The 18888-nt window shown below is 34.4% G+C and overlaps 3 protein-coding genes across 10 annotated transcripts; 2 read left to right on the forward strand and 1 right to left on the reverse strand.

Moving 5' to 3' along the window:
* The first annotated feature begins 1636 nt into the window (after positions 1 to 1636).
* Positions 1637 to 8677, forward strand: LOC121751945 (AUGMIN subunit 3-like). Its single transcript, XM_042146773.1, has 18 exons — positions 1637 to 1944; positions 2665 to 2701; positions 2828 to 2931; positions 3335 to 3530; positions 4304 to 4370; positions 4780 to 4883; positions 5027 to 5108; positions 5506 to 5560; positions 5705 to 5836; positions 6303 to 6372; positions 6693 to 6750; positions 6864 to 6919; positions 7128 to 7280; positions 7430 to 7541; positions 7629 to 7770; positions 7971 to 8046; positions 8124 to 8219; positions 8310 to 8677. The coding sequence occupies exons 1-18, from the start codon at positions 1766 to 1768 to the stop codon at positions 8439 to 8441; spliced, it is 1851 nt and encodes a 616-aa protein (XP_042002707.1). The 5' UTR covers positions 1637 to 1765; the 3' UTR covers positions 8442 to 8677.
* A 235-nt stretch (positions 8678 to 8912) lies between these two features.
* On the forward strand, positions 8913 to 10655 carry LOC121751946 (josephin-like protein). Of its 7 annotated transcripts, none has more exons than XM_042146775.1 (4): positions 8913 to 9113; positions 9336 to 9440; positions 9548 to 9643; positions 9979 to 10655. In XM_042146775.1, exons 2-4 carry the CDS (start codon positions 9435 to 9437, stop codon positions 10432 to 10434), a joined length of 558 nt encoding a protein of 185 aa, XP_042002709.1. In that variant the 5' UTR covers positions 8913 to 9113; positions 9336 to 9434; the 3' UTR covers positions 10435 to 10655. The 7 variants fall into 7 exon arrangements, with proteins under 7 accessions (XP_042002709.1, XP_042002710.1, XP_042002713.1 ...); XM_042146776.1 differs by having other exon boundaries at positions 8913 to 9108; XM_042146779.1 differs by having other exon boundaries at positions 8914 to 9113; positions 9336 to 9421.
* A 186-nt stretch (positions 10656 to 10841) lies between these two features.
* Positions 10842 to 12518, reverse strand: LOC121751947. 2 transcript variants are annotated; one of them, XM_042146783.1, is made up of 4 exons: positions 12439 to 12518; positions 12148 to 12354; positions 11874 to 12050; positions 10842 to 11527 (listed from the first exon to the last, which is right to left on the reverse strand). In XM_042146783.1, exons 1-4 carry the CDS (start codon positions 12442 to 12444, stop codon positions 11480 to 11482), a joined length of 438 nt encoding a protein of 145 aa, XP_042002717.1. In that variant the 5' UTR covers positions 12445 to 12518; the 3' UTR covers positions 10842 to 11479. The 2 variants fall into 2 exon arrangements, with proteins under 2 accessions (XP_042002717.1, XP_042002716.1); XM_042146782.1 differs by having other exon boundaries at positions 12436 to 12517.
* Positions 12519 to 18888: the final 6370 nt, after the last annotated feature.

Raw genomic sequence — 18888 nt, forward strand, 5'->3', positions numbered from 1 at the left:
TTTTTGAAGCACATCCTCCATAAATATTCTTAAATCCATTAATATAGCCAAAAATTATTAATTGGTGAGAAATAAACTCGAGTAAGTCTATGATATTATTTGTCAATTTAAAAGTTTATTGGAAAAATACAACTTTTTCAAAATTCTTTTAAAATTCCATAATATTAAAGGTCAATATCCCTAATAATTTAAAGCCCAAAATGTTAACAGCAGTATTTGAGTACTCGACTAATTAGTTGTAAAGGTTAAGAGAGTTATTATTATTGTTGTAGTTCATTCTTATTTTTATTGTAATTTTGGTAGAGAGAGTGCGGGTATATCCAATTATAATAAAGTCTATTGAATGTAAGAAACACCTAATCTATCATGCAACAACCAAGGGTTAAGTTCAACTACTGCTCCTCTAAGACATCATTTTACAATTTTCACTGGATACATTATGTTTGATAGTTTTTGTTCCTAAGTATTTCCTTTTCGTTTGTTTCGAGAAATCTATCGATCCATTCCGATTCTTTCTTTTTCTCTTGATTCTTTTCCGATCGAGATGTATAGATCCTGTTCATGGATTAACGAAAATGTGCAAAAGCTCTATTTGCCTCTGCCATTTTATGAGTCTCTTCCTTTTTGCGTATGGCATCGCCACTCCCTTTGGCAGCATCCACTAATTCAGAACTTAATTTGAAAGCCATATTTCGACCCGGACGTTTTCCGGATGCCGCTAATAACCAACGAATGGCAAGTGCTTTTCCTTGTGTGGATCCTATTTCAATGGGAACTTGATGAGTGGATCCACCTACACGTCTTGCTTTTACTGCTATATCGGGAGTTACTCCACGTATTGCTTGACGTAAAACAGATAGTGGATTTGTTTCTGTCTTTTGTTGAATTTTTTTCATGGCTCGATAGATAATTTGATAAGCCAATGATTTTTTTCCGTGTTTCAGAATACGGTTAACCAACATGTTAACTAATCGATTACGATAAATTGGATCGGATTTTGCTATTACTATAAATTTGTTCCTAGGGTTGTGATCAATTGAGATTTTTTAGCCTAATTGAGAATTGAGATGCATTATTAGTCACTCATTTTTATTAAATGAGTGGTCCAGACTTTGCCAAATGGAAAATATTTTTAGATTAATTAATTATGAAAGGGCAGAATGGTAATTTCATGATACATTTTATTCAATAAATAAAATTTTTATTTTAATTTTTAACTTTTTTAAAATTTTTTAAAATTTTATTTTTTTTTCAACTACATATACAATTCATGTCAACTACACACATATAATGTCAACTACATATACAATTCATGTCAACTGTACACGTATAATGTCAACTATAAGTTGGTGACATTTGATGTGTAGGCTATTGACATTTGATGTGCATGCTATTGACGAAATACCCTATAATTGACATAATCTACTTGCAGTTGACATTTTGAAAATGTTGTGGATGAGTGACTGAAAATACATCTCAATTCTCAATTAAGCTAAAATATTTGAAGATCCTTTGTTCCTAAATATATCCACGTTGATGCAATTATTATTCATACCTAAATATATTATTATTATTATTGCATATTTTTCAAGTGATAATAATAATTTAAATTAATATTGCATCTTCATTTTGAAATTTGAGTGAGAAAAAGGCTAGGCCGGCGCCAATACTGTAATTCGTTGCCCACACTTCATCATCTGGAGCAATATCGGAGACTAGATCTCCGGCGGATCTGAACCAGGAACTGTCATTTTCCGACGGGGAGATGAGCGGCGCTCGCCTCTGCGGCTTGTTGTCGGAATTGGGCTACGGAGGAGGTCCCGGTTCGTTGGACCCGGACAGCTTCGAATGGCCCTTCCAGTACGACGACGTTCGCCCCATTCTCGACTGGCTCTGCTCCAGCCTCCGCCCCTCCAATGTCCTCTCTCCCTCCGAACTCTCTCAGTAACCACTACCACTCCTCTCTCATTTTCATCAATTTCACATTTTGCCTTGTGCTACTGCCTCACTCAAGTAGCGAAATTGATGGAGAAAATATGGGTTTCTGCACAATTTTGTTCGTTTTATTTATTTGGATTGTATTGTGGCTGGTGTCTTCTTCGATTATGCTAAAAATTGGGAGGAAGAATGATATTGATTTCTCGTTTTCTAATGTTAGGTTATTCTTTCTATTCGGATGATATGGCTCTCTTTGGGTCCAATGGTGAGAATTTGGGTTAATGTGATGCAGTGGTGCAAGTGCTTCATGAATTACCACTGGTCGTACTGACATAGCTGGCTGTTTGATTTCGTGTTTATGGTTCCCAATTCCCCCGATATGTTGTCTTTTACGGTAGATAATTGAATCTTAACTTTTGTAGACACCTTGCTCTCTTGATCTGGTGACTAATATGACATTGTGACACCGTGAGCAAGTACTGTGGATGTTTGATGAAATACCGAAACACAAAAAAACTGAAACTAAATTATTGAGAATATAAAGCCTTTCAATATGCAATGCCAGTGTGTTTTCATTTTCTATTTTGTTTGGCGTAGTTACTCATGTTGCCACGTGCCACTATGCTTTTTTTATGTTGGGTGCTTCTTATTTTTCTCGTTCAACTATCTATGCTATGATAAAAGCGCCCTTGATCTTGCTAACTATCACCTTCGATTTGTCTGTAGATATGAGCAGTTTCTACAAGATGGGAAGCTTTTGGAGGTATTTTATTTTTACTAAAGCTTTTGGGTACTCCTTTTCAGCTTAGGCTCTGCAGTTGAAGCATATTGATTTATTTGATACATCAGTCACTCTAAGCTCAAGCTCATATGTTTTACTTGTAATTAGGGAGAAGATTTGGACTTTGCTTTTGACAGTATTTCAGCATTTTCAGCCAGGAGAGACAACCAAGAGGCTGTTTTTGGAACTGAAGAAGGACTGAAAGAAATTCGGTACGCATTATGTTTTGCACTTCTGTCAAATATCTTTATTCCAAATTTATAATCAGTTGTAAAGTCAGTAATAGTCGTTGTCCATAATACTACTACTAGTTAATAACAGCATGAGTATAGTAAGAAATTTAGTTTTTTTCTTCACAAGAACAACATGCTCTCACTATCAAAAAAGTGTTCAAAAGCCATAATTAATTCTATCCATTTCGATGTGATCAATGCATAGTCTTTCCTTTATTTGATTTGTAGTCTTATTTTGAAATCCATGATCTTGTAAAAGTGAGAAGAAAGCCAAGATTCTGATTTTGTGATTTTCTTTAATACTTATTATGTAAGAAACCTGTATGTTTATCCTCCCACAATTCTGTTCCTCATACTGTCATACATATCCTTTTTTATTCAGTGATGCCACTGTAGCAGCAAAAGCTGAAGCTCTAGAGTTACAAAAGCAGCTTCGGCTTCTGCAATTTCAGAATGATACGCTCACAGGGCAGGCTTCGTCATTAATTCAAGGGAGAAGAGCAAGAGTTGCTGCAACATCCAATGCCAATGGACAACTAACTACCATTGATGATAGCCTTTCAGCAAGAAATTTAGAGGTATGCTAGTATAAATCAACTTTCCAGCCCTCATATTCTCAATATGAATTTTGTGGTCGCTTCTCTTGTTATAATAAAGTTCCAGGTGATGATATTAAATTGCATGTCTGCATCTATTGTCTTTGATACTATCATACTACTACATTGCTACACATGCTGCACTTTCATTTTGACTGTCTACAAGTTTATTTGGTTTGTAAAACTCAAATATGCATATGACAGGCAGCAGTGCTTGAAATCGGTGTAGTTTTCTTATGTGATGATTATTGATGTATTCTCATGTGAGATACTTAAGAATTATGGAAATAGATTTGTATTATTAGAATGTCCAAAAGAATTAAATAGGCGTAGTTTTCTTTTTAGATTCCAACTCGCCAAAGAAATAAATCTTGGAGGGTATTTGCCATCAAGTTTGGAAGTTGATCTAAAATATCACCAGGTTGCTTTCTGGGACAAATTATGCATGTAGTGCTTAGCCAAAGAAAAATACTTCTATAGAAGAGGGACTGCATTTGTGCTAAATTCAAGTTGACAGTAGGATAATATCTTGAAGGTTATAGTTGTAGTTAACTTGTTCCTCTTTATCATCACACATGCTTGAACCCAAAACAATTGCCTTGCTGAACTCATTGGTAAGATCAGTTTGTGCAAAGAAACGCCTGCATTATTTTTAATTTTGTGACTTTGTGGTCAATGAGATACATGTCCGACCTTACAGAAATTAATGTGACCATATCATACTTGTCATTTTAATTATTTTCCCTTGGTTATAGATGAATGCCGTTCTTGGACGATTAGCTTCTACTGCTGAGGAATTGGCACATTATCATTCAGGGGATGGTAATATTTTTCCTTATTTCTTTGATATTACAAGCAAGAATATTTTTTATTATAATTTTTTTGTATGGATGCATAGTTTTAGGTAGAAAATTGTAAATCCTTATTTTTCAATAGCATTTATACTATAAGTAAAGACGGCATAGTGTCAGTGCTCTGAAACAATTAACTAAGGGGTTGTAATTATCCAGATGGGGAAATAAAAACTCGGGATCATTTCTCTTATAAGTGATGTACTTGGTATTTTTATTCGAGGTATAGTAATCGGAGTAAATAGAAAAGAAACTCACTGTAAGATTCATCAAGATGATGACTATCTGACTACGAGAAAAAAATTATATCAAGTTGTTTGACTTCAGCTGTTCAACCATGTCTTCCATGTGCCTGTTTAATGTCTTCTTTTGCCATGCAGATGATGGAATCTACTTGACATATGCTGATTTCCACTCATACTTGCTTGCGGATGCTGCCTGCATGAAGGAACTAAATCAATGGTTTTCAAAGCAACTGGACACGGTATAGAAGACACTCCCCCTTTTCCTAATTATTCTATGTTGACCTCTAGTTCTTTTGAGGTTTGGTGCCTGTTTATCTAGATATTGAAAGGATAGTTAAACTGGTTTCACACATCTGAATGAGGGGTCATGTGTTTCCAATAGGGCCCTTACAGGTTAGTGGCTGAGGAGGGGTCTAAATGCTCATGGGTTAGTCTCAATGAGATCTCCAATGTCGTGGTTAGAGGTATATCTTTCCAATCTCTCCTTTTCTCTCTCCTCTATTGATTCTCTCTTATTCACATAACGGAGTGTGTGAAGTGCAATCGGGGCTATTTTTGTGTGTTTTTATATATTGGGTTTGTGCCTTCCTTTTCCTATGTTCTTGATCATCTGTCTTGAATGAATTCATTTGATCCCGAATGAAACAGAAAGAAAAGAAAAAAACTACAAGTCTACAAGAATCAAAATTGGATGGTTGAATTATAACTTCATTCATGTTTGCTTCATAGCTCAGTCTGATTATGATAAGTGCATTCTGGAAACATGCACAAACCTCAAATGTCTAAATTCGTATGTTCATTGATCATATGTGTGCCACAAAAACCTCTTGATTTTGATTTTTTGTTTGATTCATGTTGTAGACTCTGAAAACACACAGGATCAACGCCTTACTGAGTTGCAGCGGCTCCGGTCCATGTAGGTATCCTTATTTCAAAATATTTTCAAATTTTAGCTTTTAACAGGTAAATTCTGAAATAGGATTTCCCACATTAATGATTCTTTTGTTGAGCTGTAATGAATAGAGTCTCCTGAGTACTTATCGCTGTTAGTTTGTGCCAGATTTGGGACAAGTGAAAGACAATGGGTGGAAGCTCAAGTTGAGAATGCTAAGCAGCAAGCCTTCGTCATGACACTTAAAACTCAAGTAACATCAGATGAAGCACATATCCATCTTGACCTTCATTCTCTTAGGTAGTAGTTTACCTCCTCAAAAAAAAATTCTTTATATTGTTGGAGTGGTCTATGAAGATTAAGGCATTATTTGTTCGTAGAGATAATTCTACTTGACATATTGTGCAATATACTGTTTGATTGTTTTTGGCTTCTTTTTAAAATGTAGTTATGGTCTTTCCAATTATAGAGGATTTTAAGACAAAAAAATAATTATGGATTAAATCCATTATTTTTTATGATGTAAAATGTTTAGAAAGCACACACTCTTTTTGCATCTTGAAAGAAGAGTGTGACTTCATGTAATTTGCTAATTCAGATATGATATGCGTGGACTCTGTTATAATTGCCCATGTTCACAGATGTGATTCTTGGCTAATCAGTTCAAGCTTGCCGATACATATTTCTTATTTAATTAAGTTAGTTTCTTTTGGTTCCTTGTGTTATAGTATTTGATATGTTTTATCGTGGTTAATATACCGAGCAGGAGAAAGCATGCTGAGCTGACTGGAGAACTATCAACTTTGTATCGCAAAGAAGAGAAGTTATTATCTGAGGTTTGGCAATAGCTGGAATTTTGTCATCATTGTTTTGTCCTGAACAGTCCCACTCTACATTGCAGCTCAAATGCTATTTATACTCTTGCACAGAAGATTGGGTTCTAGCCCTTTTTATTTCAATTTTTTTCTGCTTAGCAATAGCATTTTGAGGCATGATTTTTTCGACCTACTCATCAATAAGAGATTGTCGTATGCACCCTAGGTCTTTGTTAGGAGTAAAGGCAATCATTGTCAGTCTTGAATGTCATCTTCTCATTGTTGATTTTATCTCATTATTGCAACTTATTCCTTTTTGCTCACTACTATCTATTCTCCAGACAATACCTGATCTTTGCTGGGAGCTTGCTCAGCTGCAGGACACATATATTTTGCAAGGTATGTATGTGTCCTGATTGCTTATTTTTCTGTTGATAATCTATTTCACATATCTGGATCCTCACTTTGTTGTGCTTCTAGTTTTAAAACTACAAGTTTCTTGCTCTGTGTAGGGGACTATGATTTAAAAGTCATGCGTCAGGAATTTTATATAAATCGACAAAAAGGGGTATTTACCACTCACCTACCTTATTATATCTTCTCATTTTGCATGAATAACATTCAGTTGACGAGTAAACTATGTTCACTCCGTGCTAAATACTAATCTCTTTTTTAATCACACCGGATTAATCTTGACTACATTATTCTGTCTTAAGCGTGTATTCTGAAAATACTTGTAGATATAAGTGACCTCTTCACCTTTTTACCTTCTGCAGTTCATACATCATTTGATGAATCAGCTATCTCGACATCAATTTTTGAAATTAGCCTGTCAAATGGAAAAGAAGACTATGCTTGGTGCTTATTCCTTGCTGAAGGTAGTTGAATCAGAACTGCAAGGATACCTGTCAGCAAGTGAAGGCAGAGTGGTAAGGATGCACCTAAGATAACTTTGGTCAATTATCTGACTTATGATAATTGGCAATCTGGCTCACATTCTCTATTCTCTGTTTTGTGTCCCTTGTACTCATTGCTTATACTTTATGCACTTTGTGCGTATGTTATATCCTCTTTCAAGGGTCGTTGCATGGCACTGGTTCAAGCTGCCTCTGATTTACCTGAACAAGGAGCTGTTGATGACCGTGACACTTTTCTCCATGGTGTTAGAGATCTTCTGAGCATCTATTCAAGTAAGATGTCTTAAAAGGCATATTGGTTATTTCTGAATAAAATTATTGAATGTACTCCATATCTCATGCAAATTCGTGAATCCACAGATGCTCAAGCTGGTTTATCAACGTATGTGTCCGTGCCTGGCATTGTACAGCAATTATCCAACCTTCACTCGGAGCTGACGACTCTGCAATCTGACCTGGAATATACCCTTCCCGAGGACAGGAATAGATGTATTAATGAACTGTAAGTTATTAGCATGTGGAAGTCATGGTGCCATATCATTTATGCATGACTACTATCATACCATTTCGCCCATGGAAATCGAGTACTGGAAATATTCGTAAAGCGCCATGTTGAAAGTTTCCTAATCGTCCTAAAAAGGACTTTCGTGTTTGAGTCATATAAGAAGACAATCATAATCTTTACTGTGTATGTTGTTTCAGGTGTACCCTTGTTCAAAGTTTGCAGCAGTTATTGTTTGCATCATCTACGACGGCTCAACCTATACTGACTCCCTGGGTACACGCAACTGCTAATATTTGCCATTTTAAATCGACTGTTCTCTTGATACTTACGAGATGATGTATGTTTGGTAGACTCTAATGAAGGAGCTGGATGAGATGGGAAAAATCAATGCAAAGCTCTCAGCTGCAGTTGAAGATGTCACCCTCGAACACTGCAAGAAGAATGAGGTACGATCTGCCTACACCCAATCCTAAACTTTTCCAAACCGATTCTTGGAGTTATATATGATAGTGTTAGTGAATCTCGACTCAATTCAGATTGTTAAACATCATTCACAAGAGATTGCGGTTCAGAGGCGAGTATTCGTTGATTTCTTCTGCAACCCAGAACGTTTGAGGAACCAGGTCAAGGAACTGGCTGCTCGAGTCAGGGCGTTGCAGGCGTCGTAATCCAACGTACAGAATACTCTTGTATGTATATAATATCATCATCTCTTCTCTGAAGAAAAATGATGCATTCATTTCATTTCTACCAAAATGGAAGTGCATGTATTTCAGCTACAGATAATTAGCATTTGATTTTGCGCTAGGCTTGGTTTTTAATGTAAAACCGTTTGCTTCTTACGATGTCGTTGTGCGATTTATTTTGATTAGTTATGCGAATGTGAATTCTCTTTACTTTGAAATTGTCAATTTTATTCTCCTTTTAAATTTGAAGTGAAATATTAATTTTAAAGAAAAATATACTACTCCACATTATGTAGCACAACTCAATAGTGACTTAGTGAGTGGAATTTTGATGTAGTATTAAATAAAGAAGTTTAAGAGATTGAGCTAGAATTGGCATAATTACTAAAACTTTAAATAGAATTGATAATTTTTATTTTTATTTTGATTTAAAACTCTTCTATATTTAAACAAATTACTCTTACAACACGTTTAAATTTAACAGAATGTTTTCCAAACCCAATCAGATATAATTCAACTCTTCGTAATTCCTCATTTCGAAATCATGAGTTGCTGAGAAGACAGTAATTTTAGATCGGTTTTGCTCGTCTCTTTCCTCTGCAATTCTCTCTGCATATCTTTCCCCGCCGGTGAATCAATGAAGCGAATTGTGAGGTTTTTACTTGCTTAAATTAATTTCCTTTTGCTGGAATTTTCGTTTCAAGTGATTTGGTTTCAGTTCATTTTGTTCTAGACTCATTGTGCCGGTGTGTGAAAATCAAATTGAAAAAAAACTCTTAATTATGATCCAGGATCACGTTACAGCATGTTAATTGACCTTATCATACACTATAACACTGTTCTTCTCTTGTTTTCGCGCCTGTGATTCGTCTGCAGATCACCTAGATTTCGTATATGATGCTGGAGTAATTTCTTCACGACTCGTTGCGTCCAATTGATTCCTGCTTGTACTGTTTCTATTCGTGAGTCGTATTGATGCTGGTGATGCATTTTCCCCCTAATTTGAGGAAAACATATCTACCTTTGAGAAACCGATGATTTGGAATCTACTTTAATTTTGTTAGGCTTGTTTCTTTGTGCGATTCTAGATTCCGTGGATCATGGATACTGAGAGGAAATTGATATACCATGAGAGGCAAAGACTGCAATTCTGCTTATTGCACACCCTCAACAATCTCTTCCAGGTATCCCTAGCTCAAAACCCCTGGCTGCTTCTACTTTCTCATTGTTCCCCTAAACCAATTCGTCTACTTGGTGTGTTTAGTCGAATGTTTTTATCGTTCGGAGCTAAGTATAATGTACCACTACGTATCGCAGTGTGCTGTCCGACTAAATTTTACTATAACCGGATGCAAAATATGGATTTCGTATGTGTTTAGATAAATTTGTGTACACCCTGAATATGAATGACGACCACATTAGTAATTTCTTGGTCTGTTGTTATACTCGTCTTGCTTAGTTGTATCTGAACCCTATAGAATGATTAATTTTGTAATGGAGTTAATGATTTGTGGTTTAGGAGAAGGATGCATTTTCAAGAGCGGCATTGAATGCCATTGCTCGAAAGCTTGACCTTCAGGATCCAAACCAGTCATCGTGGACTCCATTGTCAGTAGTTTTTAAGTCTCATCACAATGTGGTTACAGGGAACTATGATGTCAATGTACTGATTGCCGCACTTGAAGAAAGGGGTAAGACGGTAAAATGGCATGATCGGAGATGTGGAGCATCCGCAATTGGTCTTGATGATAAATTGTTTGGCATCGTGCTCAATGTTCCGGTCAAAAGGTATGGCGGCCTGTGGAAAGGCAGGCATTGGATTGCATTGAGAAGAGTTGATAGTGCTTGGTACAATCTGGATAGTGATTTTTCCTCTCCCTATCAATTCAAGAATACCGAAGAAATAACAGAACTCTTGGATGGTGTGATTTCAACTGGAGGCGAGATTTTGCTTGTCATGAATGGCGAAGACTGAGGTTAAAGGAAGAACAAAAGAGTTTTGTTTTCGTCCTATGGCTTTCGGTGGCCTATTTGACGCAGCATAAGGCTCTTGGTGTGACTAACTCTTTCGAACCTGAGAAGTTTAAGGCGTTGATAAGTTCGACATGGAAAGAGTTTTGTTTTTGTTTCTGTTTCTGTTTCGTGTCATTCCTATTCCTAAGCTGACTCAAGGCTTTGCAAGCTTCAAGTGTTTTGTAATCAATTGTGCAGTTTCTTTCTGGTACGTTCGTTGAACTTGAACTTAAACCAAAGGTATTAACTGTTGTATATTCTTCTTTCTTGCATTTGATATCTTGCATTCAAATCGAATCTGCATCTATATACTTTTGATAAATGCTCTGTTTGTAAATAAGTACACTTTCTCATATGCTTTACATTTAATTTCATGTTTCAGATTGTGCATTTATACAATGTTTCAAAAAGAGTTTTGTGTTAATTTTTTATGCGTCACTTTTTCTGACATTACATTTATCTTGTTTTTTAGAGTGGTTTCTTCCTCTGTAAATCTTCTTTTCAGCAAGAATGCGACTTGACATACTAGCATTTGAGATTGAAGTTATTTACGCAATACTAAAATTGGCAACTCATCCTTGAAGATAATCATAGAAAATAATTGAGTTGCTTAAAATGAAGTGACAGAACAAAAATAGCAAATTGTTTGCCGCAAGATGAAACAGTGTAGCCTTCAAAAACAAATAAACGACGAAAGAGTGTAGAACAGCAGATTGAAGAAATAATGATGGTGTAGAATGCATGCTTACAATGATAACTAGCAGTTTAAATTCTCAAATTCTCAAAATAAGCCTAAAGCAACATGACAACATATTCTACTGGGTAAAAAGGCGACAAAAAAGAGAAGCAATTAACACCAAGATTAAGAGTGGGTATCATTATCATCATATCATTATCACTATCAGGATAAGATAATGATTTTAAAAGCAAATTAAACTAGCACTAATTTTAAAAATTCATACTACTTTCCCCCATAATTCTTGTATTTACCAAAATCTATGAATCTCTTAATTAACGCAGGGCCGCAGGCAGCTGAAGAAACCCCATCCTTTTTTCTGCACAATGCACAATTTCATCAGAGCTCAAAACAAGAGAGATTGAATATTCAAACAAGAGACTGCTGCATATTCTGTGTATATACGCAGTTGAAATAGACAAAATTCATGATGTTATTCGAGACGTGATAATTGCTAGATTCCAACGACGTACTTTTCTTTGGAAACTTTGCAATTAACTTTATTCGTATGAAGAAGTTACTGCCAAATTTATTTTCTAGTACCAAATATTATTACTCTTGGATTGATAGATCTTTGCTTTTTGAAATAAACACCTCGCATTCATTCACATTTGTAGAAAAACGGAAGGAAATTTCGGAAACGAAAAAAGCCAAGGATTGTTTACCTTTTTGGCTTGTTGACGGAGGAGGTGAGGAGAGATCTTATACAGATCTTCATCAACAGCTTTCGGAATTTGTCTCCGAGGGGCAGGGCTCGGCGAAGAACTCAGATCGCAGTCGCATTCCGCCCACGCATCTTTCTGATTCTTCCCCCCTCTCTCTCTAGGATACACTGCCTTCCCCTGCACCTCACAATTAACCGATTCAGTCACTCAAATCGAATGCCTCACATCGGAATTAGAGATTAGGAGATAAATTAGGGCTGGGGAAGGAGCTTACACGGCGGCGAGGAACAACGATGACGGCAGGAGTGAGGACTTCATTGTCGTACAAATCGCCGGCGACGTAGAGATCGCGGTCCTCGGAGTAGCTGTAGCGGAGGAGAGCGGCTTGGCGCGCAGATTCGAAGCACTGAGTGAAGGGGAGGTCGTCGTTGTTGCAATCCCAGCTGCCGAAGGGGGGAACGTGGCTCCTCCAGTAGAAATCCTGCAGTGAGAAGAGAGTGGCATTGTCAATTTGCAGAGAAAAGAGGAAAAAGTGAAGGAGGCGGTTGGGGTTTACTACTACTACCTCCATGGAAATTGGTTGGTGATTTGCAGAGAAGATAGAATATGTGTGAGAATGATGTGAGAGACTTTTAGGGATGAGCTTTTCAGTGGCGCATGCTTTGTCCAGTATTTAAAGGAAGGGAATGAAAGAGAAAAACACTAGTTATGGACCCCACCAGGTTTTGTATGGGGCGTCATTTTCCTTTTCATTTTTTTTGTTTTGTTTTTTTATGTTTATAAATAGTCAAATCTACTTCCTCTAAAAAATTGGTCAAAGGTATGACGTGAAAAAAAATACAATTCGAATAATATTGGAATATTTGGCATGAATCTGATTTTTTGGTGTTGTGATAGTTGGTAATGGGGATGGTGCTAAATCTAATACACAATCACAAATTGAACGGAACAAGAAGTAAGTTGAATTGTTGAAGGAGCTAGATATTTCTTGTTAGATTGAAGAAATATGTTCGCAGTTAATTATACATGCTCATACGACAACGTTGCACTTGTTGTTAGTGGTCTAGATCTTGAGATAGGTCGTTGTTTCGATATAAATTTCCGCATTTATTGTCAAGTCCGGAGATATAAAATTTAAAATTACAAAAATATTACATTCGTTTTTTTAGAAAGTCATTGGAATGAACATAGGCCTGAGGTGTCGCCATACCTCGATCGCTTACGTGGAGTGGGGGTGCGACCGTTGGGGTGAGGTGTTTGGCAAGCAGTTGGTGTGGGCTGTGTGTGTTAAGTAAAAGAAAGGAAAAAGTACAGGAAAAAACTTGAGCGAAAATTGAAAAGAAGAGAAGGAATTCAAATGTTGATGAAGGGATAGAGAAACAGATAATGAGATTGAGCATGACTTTAATTGAGTTTTAACATAGCAATTTTATCACTTTTTAACTGCCTTCTTCCCTATCACTACATTCATTTGAACTCATCTCAAAATCCATCAACTTAATTATTATCTAGTATAAATTGTAAACTCATATATAATCCCTTCTTCCTACATGAAAACTAACAAAAATGTCCTAATTACTACTCCGTAGTAGTACTATCATTTAGTTATTATTTGAAAAGTTAGAATTCGAATTTCATGCTAGAGGCCTATCTGAAATCAAACAACTTGTTTTTTTTGTTGATTTTCAAAGTTTGTTTACTTTATTATAATCATCAACATCTCTCAATATTTTTACTTTGATATCAATAATTTATGATAGTATTAACTATATAATTAAAACTTATTTTGGTTTGATTTTTTGAATATTGAAATTTAAGAAAGCAATAAAGTTTGATTCCATGTGACGCCTGCTTCTGCTGCTGGCTGAGCAAAGCTCCAAACAGACATAGGAAATAGGTTTTGATGAGAGTAGTAATCAGCACTGTATTTTTTAAAAAATATTTATTTTTGGTTTTGAATAATAATTTGCTATTGATGATTTATTGAATTGTCTGTCACTCACGGGATGGGTGATACGTATTTATTATTTTCTGAAATATTTGCAAAACTGGAAACAAATGAATTCAACTTTTCTGCTGAAATCAAACATTATTTGTCTATTCTTGTGTCGCTGCTTTAAATTCTTTTACTCTTCCAGCAATTGAATTGATTGAACCGAAAAAGATGCAAGCTGTTGCTTTTTATTTTTCCTTCCTATCAATTTATTATTTCATTTTTAATAAGAACATCCTATTTTTGTTAAATAAGTCAAAGCGTTACGAAAGCAACACCATATCTTGTGCTCTTTTCGTTTCTTTTAATTTTGCCTTAAATAAAAGAACCTCTTTTTCACAGTAAAATGGTATTTTATGTTATTAAGTACTTTTCTTCGATGCCATACTGAATATGACTAACGAAATTAAAATCCAATTCCGAAAGGTTGGTGCGGAACTGCCGTACCAAGAGTTAAATGTATTTTCAAAGTCGACCGAATTTAATAGTGTTTTTCAGCCCTAACGCTTTATGGATCAGTCGAATTTACATATCAATTTTATTTGCCATCAAAATTACTTTCATGGAGTACTTTTATTTTTATTTTCTATTTATGACTTTTTAACTTTAATGAAAATAAAAGTTGTTTTATGATCTTCGCTTTTCAATATTGACACAAGGACCCTATATTTTTAAAGAGTTATTTTCATTTAATTTTCTTACATTTGGGAAAATCACAAACGAGGTAATTGGGAAAATAAATAAATGTGTTTGACTAATTGATAAGCTCTATCATAAAAGACAGAAAGCTTTGACTTTTTCTTTGACTCTGAGCCCAATAAAATTAGTCGGCTGGTTGAGATTTGTCTCAATTAACATAGTTTGCTAATCCCTCCTGCCCCATTAATTATTTATTTTTGGTTTTTAGTCCGTCTTCCATTAATTATCGATTTCCACCTTTTATCATGAATAATAAGTATACTTCATATTTTATTCATTTATTTTGTATATATTTTATTAATTTTTTTAACCCACTTTCTTTTAGATTTTGCATATCTGCATCGGAACTAAAGCGGACCTTATTGGTGGAAGGCGAGAGTATCTTTGAACATCCAAATTATATTTCATATGTACTAGTACTATATATTTGTATCTAAATATTAAGTAGTATATTGAAATAAAAGATTTTATTTAAATAATTCTAACCTAATATACATAAGACTTAGAGAATGTAGTAGGAGTATTTCAGAATTTCGGATTATTTAAATCGTCACCATCACTGGCTGTCTTATGGAGTAGTATCATTTAGAAAAATCATTTTATTGAATAATCACTTTAAAAAATAGTAAAGAAGTACTCTAGTATGAGCCCACACTAGTCGAGAACTTCAAGAAATGTCAAGAAAGACAAGGAGCCCTTTAAATCATAAATAAACTATTAAATTTGGATTATGGTGTCACACTATTTTATTATCCCACAATAAAAAGATAGTATTTTTAATTCTTAAGATAAGAAAAGGTGTCGAAATTCACAGAAGCCCAGTCTCATGTCTCACAAGAAACCAAAAAAAATTAGACAAAAGAAAAAGAAAAAGGCTATGAAAGTCGAAAAAGGACCTTTTAAACCCCACATGCAATGGGGCTAAAATTTTCACCTGGCATGCGGCGCCTCTCAATATTGGTACAAATAAATATTACTCTGAAATTGATTACTATGTATAAATCAATTTAATTTATGGCTTTAGGATTCAAATTTTTTTAGGTGAGTGTTAAATAAAGAATAGTACTACTTTTATTGAGTATATTTAAATTTTTTTACATTACATACTACCTATTTTTATTTACTCTGTGGAGATGGTGATTTAGTTCCAAAGAGTATATAAGTCATGGATAAAGTATATTTCTAGATAAACTACATTATGAGTATTTATTAAATCACCAACAAATGAACCAATTTTTATTTGAATTGAAATTACATTGTAGAAAAGCTCATACATAAAACGTGCCAACTATCATACTATTTCAGTGTAATTAACGTATTACTACTATTTGATGAATGAATTTAGATTATGTATAGAGATACTAATAATTTACCAAATTATTAATTACTGTATTAAATTTTCATCCGAAATATTGACCAAATTTTAGTTTCGCATATAATAAAAATTATGTTAGTGACGAATTGAATTGCCGTGGGCATGCACATTAACATGACGAAACTAAAAATAAAAAAATTATGAATCCTTATTTGAAAACAACAAATAATTAAATCTCGATCCCAAAATCAACACTAATTCAAAGTTTAATAGGAGTAATTTACAAACATATAGTAGTAGTAGTAATTTTTTATCTCATAAAAAACAAGAAACTATCTCAAAATTTATTCAAGGAGCAAAAGAATTAGAGGAATTGGTTACGAAGTCAAAAGTGTTGGGCATAATCAGAATCACCACTGTCGAAATGATGACAGCAACTGTTGTTTGTGAACAGTAATTTGGATACATACAGTCTATGCATATATATATATAAAGTTGAAGTGGCAGAGGCATTAAAAGCCTAGGACAGCGAGTTTCTGTTTTCCCCTTACCTTCTACAATTGTTCATTCCTGCCTGCGTGATCTAGTGATGTAGCCCCACCTTTTTTAGAAAAAGATTGGAGTTTCAATGTGAAATGTGACATAATACTATGATAATAAAAAAACAAAACAATTAGTGGGTCGTGATTTCATTTGTGACATGAAATCATGTGAGTGGCAGAGGGATTATGAGGGCAAACGTATACAACAAGTGAAGAGATTCACATCTTGATTTCATCAGATTCTTCATTAACTTTAGGGTTCATTTGCATCCAATTTTTTAAGCACCATACAAAATGAAAACAGAGCTCTTGATTTTACTTCTAGTTTGTATATTCTCATGATAGAGCAATGCCCACGCTGGTTTCGATTCCTAGACAATTGTAAATGTAACCGATATGACATTTTGCGAGTCTGGTTTTGAAATGTTATGTAATTCTCATTTCAATTCAATATCAGTGATTTTTTCATGATGGGTTTTTTTCATGTTTTCTAGTACTCTTTTATTGGGTTTTCAGCCAATGGTGGACTGAATCAACTATTCTGATTTTTAGATTACATCACTTTCATTTATTGATTTGATTCGTAATCTGAATCTGAATCTGAATCTACATTGAGTTTTTCGTCCATCTAAACCTACAACGTGCATATTTTTATAGGACAGACAAACTAAAAAGGAAATAGTGCATATTCTTGTGGGACGGAGGGAGTAATAATTTTTAGATATAAAAATAAATAATACTTCACCCATTTAACAATAGGAGTTACATTTGGTGTGAAATGTAAACAATAATATATTGAAAAAGTTAGTGGAATATGATATTCGATTTTTTATATTAATTTTACAATAGAACGTGAGAGAAATGAATGAGTGGCATATTAGACATAATTATTATTTATAATAAAGGTAAAAAGAGATTTTTATTATGGGATAAACTAAAATAGTAAAATATGATTTTTATTACTCCCTCCGTCACGGACTACTTGCACATTTCCTTTTCGGCACGGAGATTAAGGAATGAGTGTATAGCAAAGTCAACAATTGCGGTTGTAGGTGATAATTTTTACTAAAAATAGAAAGAGTGCAAATAATTTGGGACGCCCAGAAAGGAAATAAGTGCAAGTAGTCCGGGACGGAGGGAGTATAAAAGTATGGAGTATAATAATCAATAGTACTCCCTCCGTCCCGGACTACTTGCACTTATTTCCTTTCTGTGCGTCCCAAGTTATTTGCACTCTTTCCATTTTTAGTAAAAATTATCACCTACAGCCGTAATTGTTGACTTTGCTATACCCTCATTCCTTAATCTCCGTGCCGAAAAGGAAATGTGCGAGTAGTCCAGGACGGAGGGAGTATTAAAAGAGATTGGTTTTTGGTAGTGTATAAAAGAAGTGCAACAAATTGATGACTCGCAATGGTAACGAATGCATCCAAAATCTATATAACAAACTTATTCTACCTTTGGAATTAAAAGTAGGGTAACAGTAACTGCTAGAAGGCGAAAGTACAGAAATACCCCTAGAGAGTGGTTTCTGAAATCATAGGACTAGGAGTGGACCACTTTGACTTTGACAACATACACTAATCTTTCTGTCATTACTATTTGCTATGCTTCCTCGTATACTGTCCCCCTTAAATTCCTCCTCTCTTTTAACTTTTAACCCTTGACTTAAATTATTTCAATTAAATACATATCCATTGCATCAAATAGAAATGTAGCTATTGTTACTAACAATAATGGATCTTCAAGAATCAAGATTATTATCTATCGATCTAGTGGTAAAACAAATATTATGAAAAAAAAGACATGTTCATACATGACTTTTATAGTATCTTTATAAAGGTGATATGCTACCAAATAAATAAAAAAGGAAGATAAAATGAACAAAAGATGAAAAGGGCAATGGAGTATATTAAAATGAAATAAAAGTTGGGCCGAAATGATGTAAAAATATCAATGGAGTATCAAATAAACTATATCTAACGTCACAATAAAGAGAAGAAAAACGGGAAGAAGGAATGAATGAGCCGTGCAACAACTGCACTTAGTTGGTCGTAGATGTCAGACCTCATTTAATGAATTTGTATTCACTGTTTTTTCACTTTTTATTTATTTATTTATAGTAGTATATAAAAAATTTTCATTCGTACGCAGTTGGTAATTTTGATGTATATGTAAAAGAATAATGCTATCCGGCCACATTATGGCCAGCCATAAATTAATTAAATAATAAAAAATTAATTTTTTTTTATTTTTTGATTTAATACTACTTGATTTTACTTTTATATCATCTTCATTATATGTTGCTCAACATGTTAGTGTTGCTTTTTCGGAGTTTTTGCTCAACTTATTACTACTGTCATTTCTTGATTGTTGCTCAACGTATACAGTAATTCGTGATATTAATGTATTTTACGTAATGGAATTCAAAGATAAGTATCAACTCACAAGTCCATTCACACACAT

The sequence above is a fragment of the Salvia splendens genome, chromosome 10 (genome assembly GCF_004379255.2).
Source record: "Salvia splendens isolate huo1 chromosome 10, SspV2, whole genome shotgun sequence".
NCBI lineage: Eukaryota > Viridiplantae > Streptophyta > Magnoliopsida > Lamiales > Lamiaceae > Salvia > Salvia splendens.